Source organism: Galeopterus variegatus, unplaced genomic scaffold, assembly GCF_000696425.1.
Source record: "Galeopterus variegatus unplaced genomic scaffold, G_variegatus-3.0.2 Scaffold4499, whole genome shotgun sequence".
Classification (NCBI taxonomy): Eukaryota; Metazoa; Chordata; class Mammalia; order Dermoptera; family Cynocephalidae; genus Galeopterus; species Galeopterus variegatus.
The window spans coordinates 186,111-187,665 of NW_007730610.1; the positions used below are offsets into that span (position 1 = coordinate 186,111).

Below are 1,555 nucleotides of genomic sequence, written 5' to 3' on the forward strand. Positions count from 1 at the left end.
GTGCTACCCTCCATTGAAAGCTTCGGTCTTTGTCCTGTGGTCCTTGAACCTCCAGGCAGAGTTTTCTGTGCTGCTTTGTTGTTTCTGTAGCCTCCACATTAACACACACAGATATCATTTGGATGAATGAATGGATGAAAGATGTTTCTCTACAGGGACTCTTCCGTCGTGTTTTGCATGGAGAAATTTCTTTGGCAAAACTTGTGAGAATGAAGCCAGAAGAACTTGGATCTAAGGAAATTTCCCTGTGGCCAGAGAAACTGATGAAATCTGTGAGTACTGACTTAGAATGGCTGCTTCAGATACCAGACACTTAACTTTACCAGAAGTCAAATAATACACTGTTTGCAGGAGTGATGTGCTTTCCTCCTGGAAAACAAGGCATAGGGCTTGATTTTTGTCTTTTTTTATTTTAGGTGATAGAATCCAGAACTAAATTGTGTGATTAAAGCAAAAAAACTGACATTAAAAACAGGAAACCATTCCCAATATAAAAGTTTCTACACCCGTGTCAGACTTAGGTGTGAGCATTTGGTATTTTCAGGGTTTGGAAAAGATAGAATAAAATTTCTTGATTCCAAATGTTTTTAGGTGTCTTAAATTATTGGGCAGGACACTGAGCTTATGACAAATATATATAATTTCATTACTTCTCAAGTACTTGTATCCAGTGATCCTTTTTTTTCCTTCTAGTGGTTCTTAATCACATCCACCTTTTTTCATGTGTGCTGTTAATTTGGAAATGGCATTGGAAAATAAATTACCTACCATTTTTTTTCTTTGAGGAACAGCAAGAATCAGTATGAGCTGTCCCTGAAAAAAGCCCCCAGCCCCTTCTGGACGTCCGTAGCAGTTTGTGGAAAGACACAACAGGCCAGCATGAGGCGCATCTGTTTAATCTAAATTGTAAAATCTGTACAGGTGAGCATAATTTTGCGATAATGTTAAACTGGATTTTGTTTAAAATCACTAATCCTTGTAAAGGTGAGTTTAAACCAAAAAAAAAAAAAAGTCCAGAGTGGATCCCTGGAGTTCATGAAGTCAGCTCCTCTCTGTGCACTGCTGCTTTTGGCTTCTCGTAAGCAATTACCTGCTCGTGAGCACGCCGTGCTCTTGNGATCCAGTTCCTAACTCAGCTGATGAAGGGACACCAGGAACTCTGCGCAGAAATGCTTCTGCTCCAGACCTGGAAAGTGCTTCCCATCCAAACCTGGAGAGAAAGTATTTCCCTGGGCCCCCGGGAGATGTCATTCCTGAGCTCTCCCCAGTGGAAGGCCGTGGGGATGCGGTGGTCACCACTGTCATTATGTCAGGCTGGGACTCCAGGACTGCTCCAAGTGGATCGTGCACAGTGACAGCCTCCATAGCAGCCCAGCCAGACAGTGCCCACGTGGTGGAAACCAAACAAGACACACCGATGCCTGCTTTGACTTCTGTGATGGTGCCCAGGTTCATACTGGCTAAGCCGTCCTCATCCGCTGACCCAGGACACTTGTCAGTTCCATCACAGAATATCAGGTGCGTACTTCATATATAGTCTGAAAGAGCCAGTGAA

General features: G+C 43.2%; 1 protein-coding gene across 1 annotated transcript in view; it reads left to right on the plus strand.

Annotated features, from left to right (window-relative positions):
- LOC103603200 (death-inducer obliterator 1-like) overlaps window positions 1-1,110 on the plus strand; it is a 25,895-nt gene extending 24,785 nt beyond the window's left edge. The window contains 2 exon segments of the mRNA XM_008587694.1: window positions 156-272; window positions 786-1,110. Coding sequence (XP_008585916.1) covers window positions 156-272; window positions 786-806 — 138 coding nt within the window. The 3' untranslated portion in view covers window positions 807-1,110.
- The last annotated feature ends 445 nt before the right edge of the window (window positions 1,111-1,555 follow it).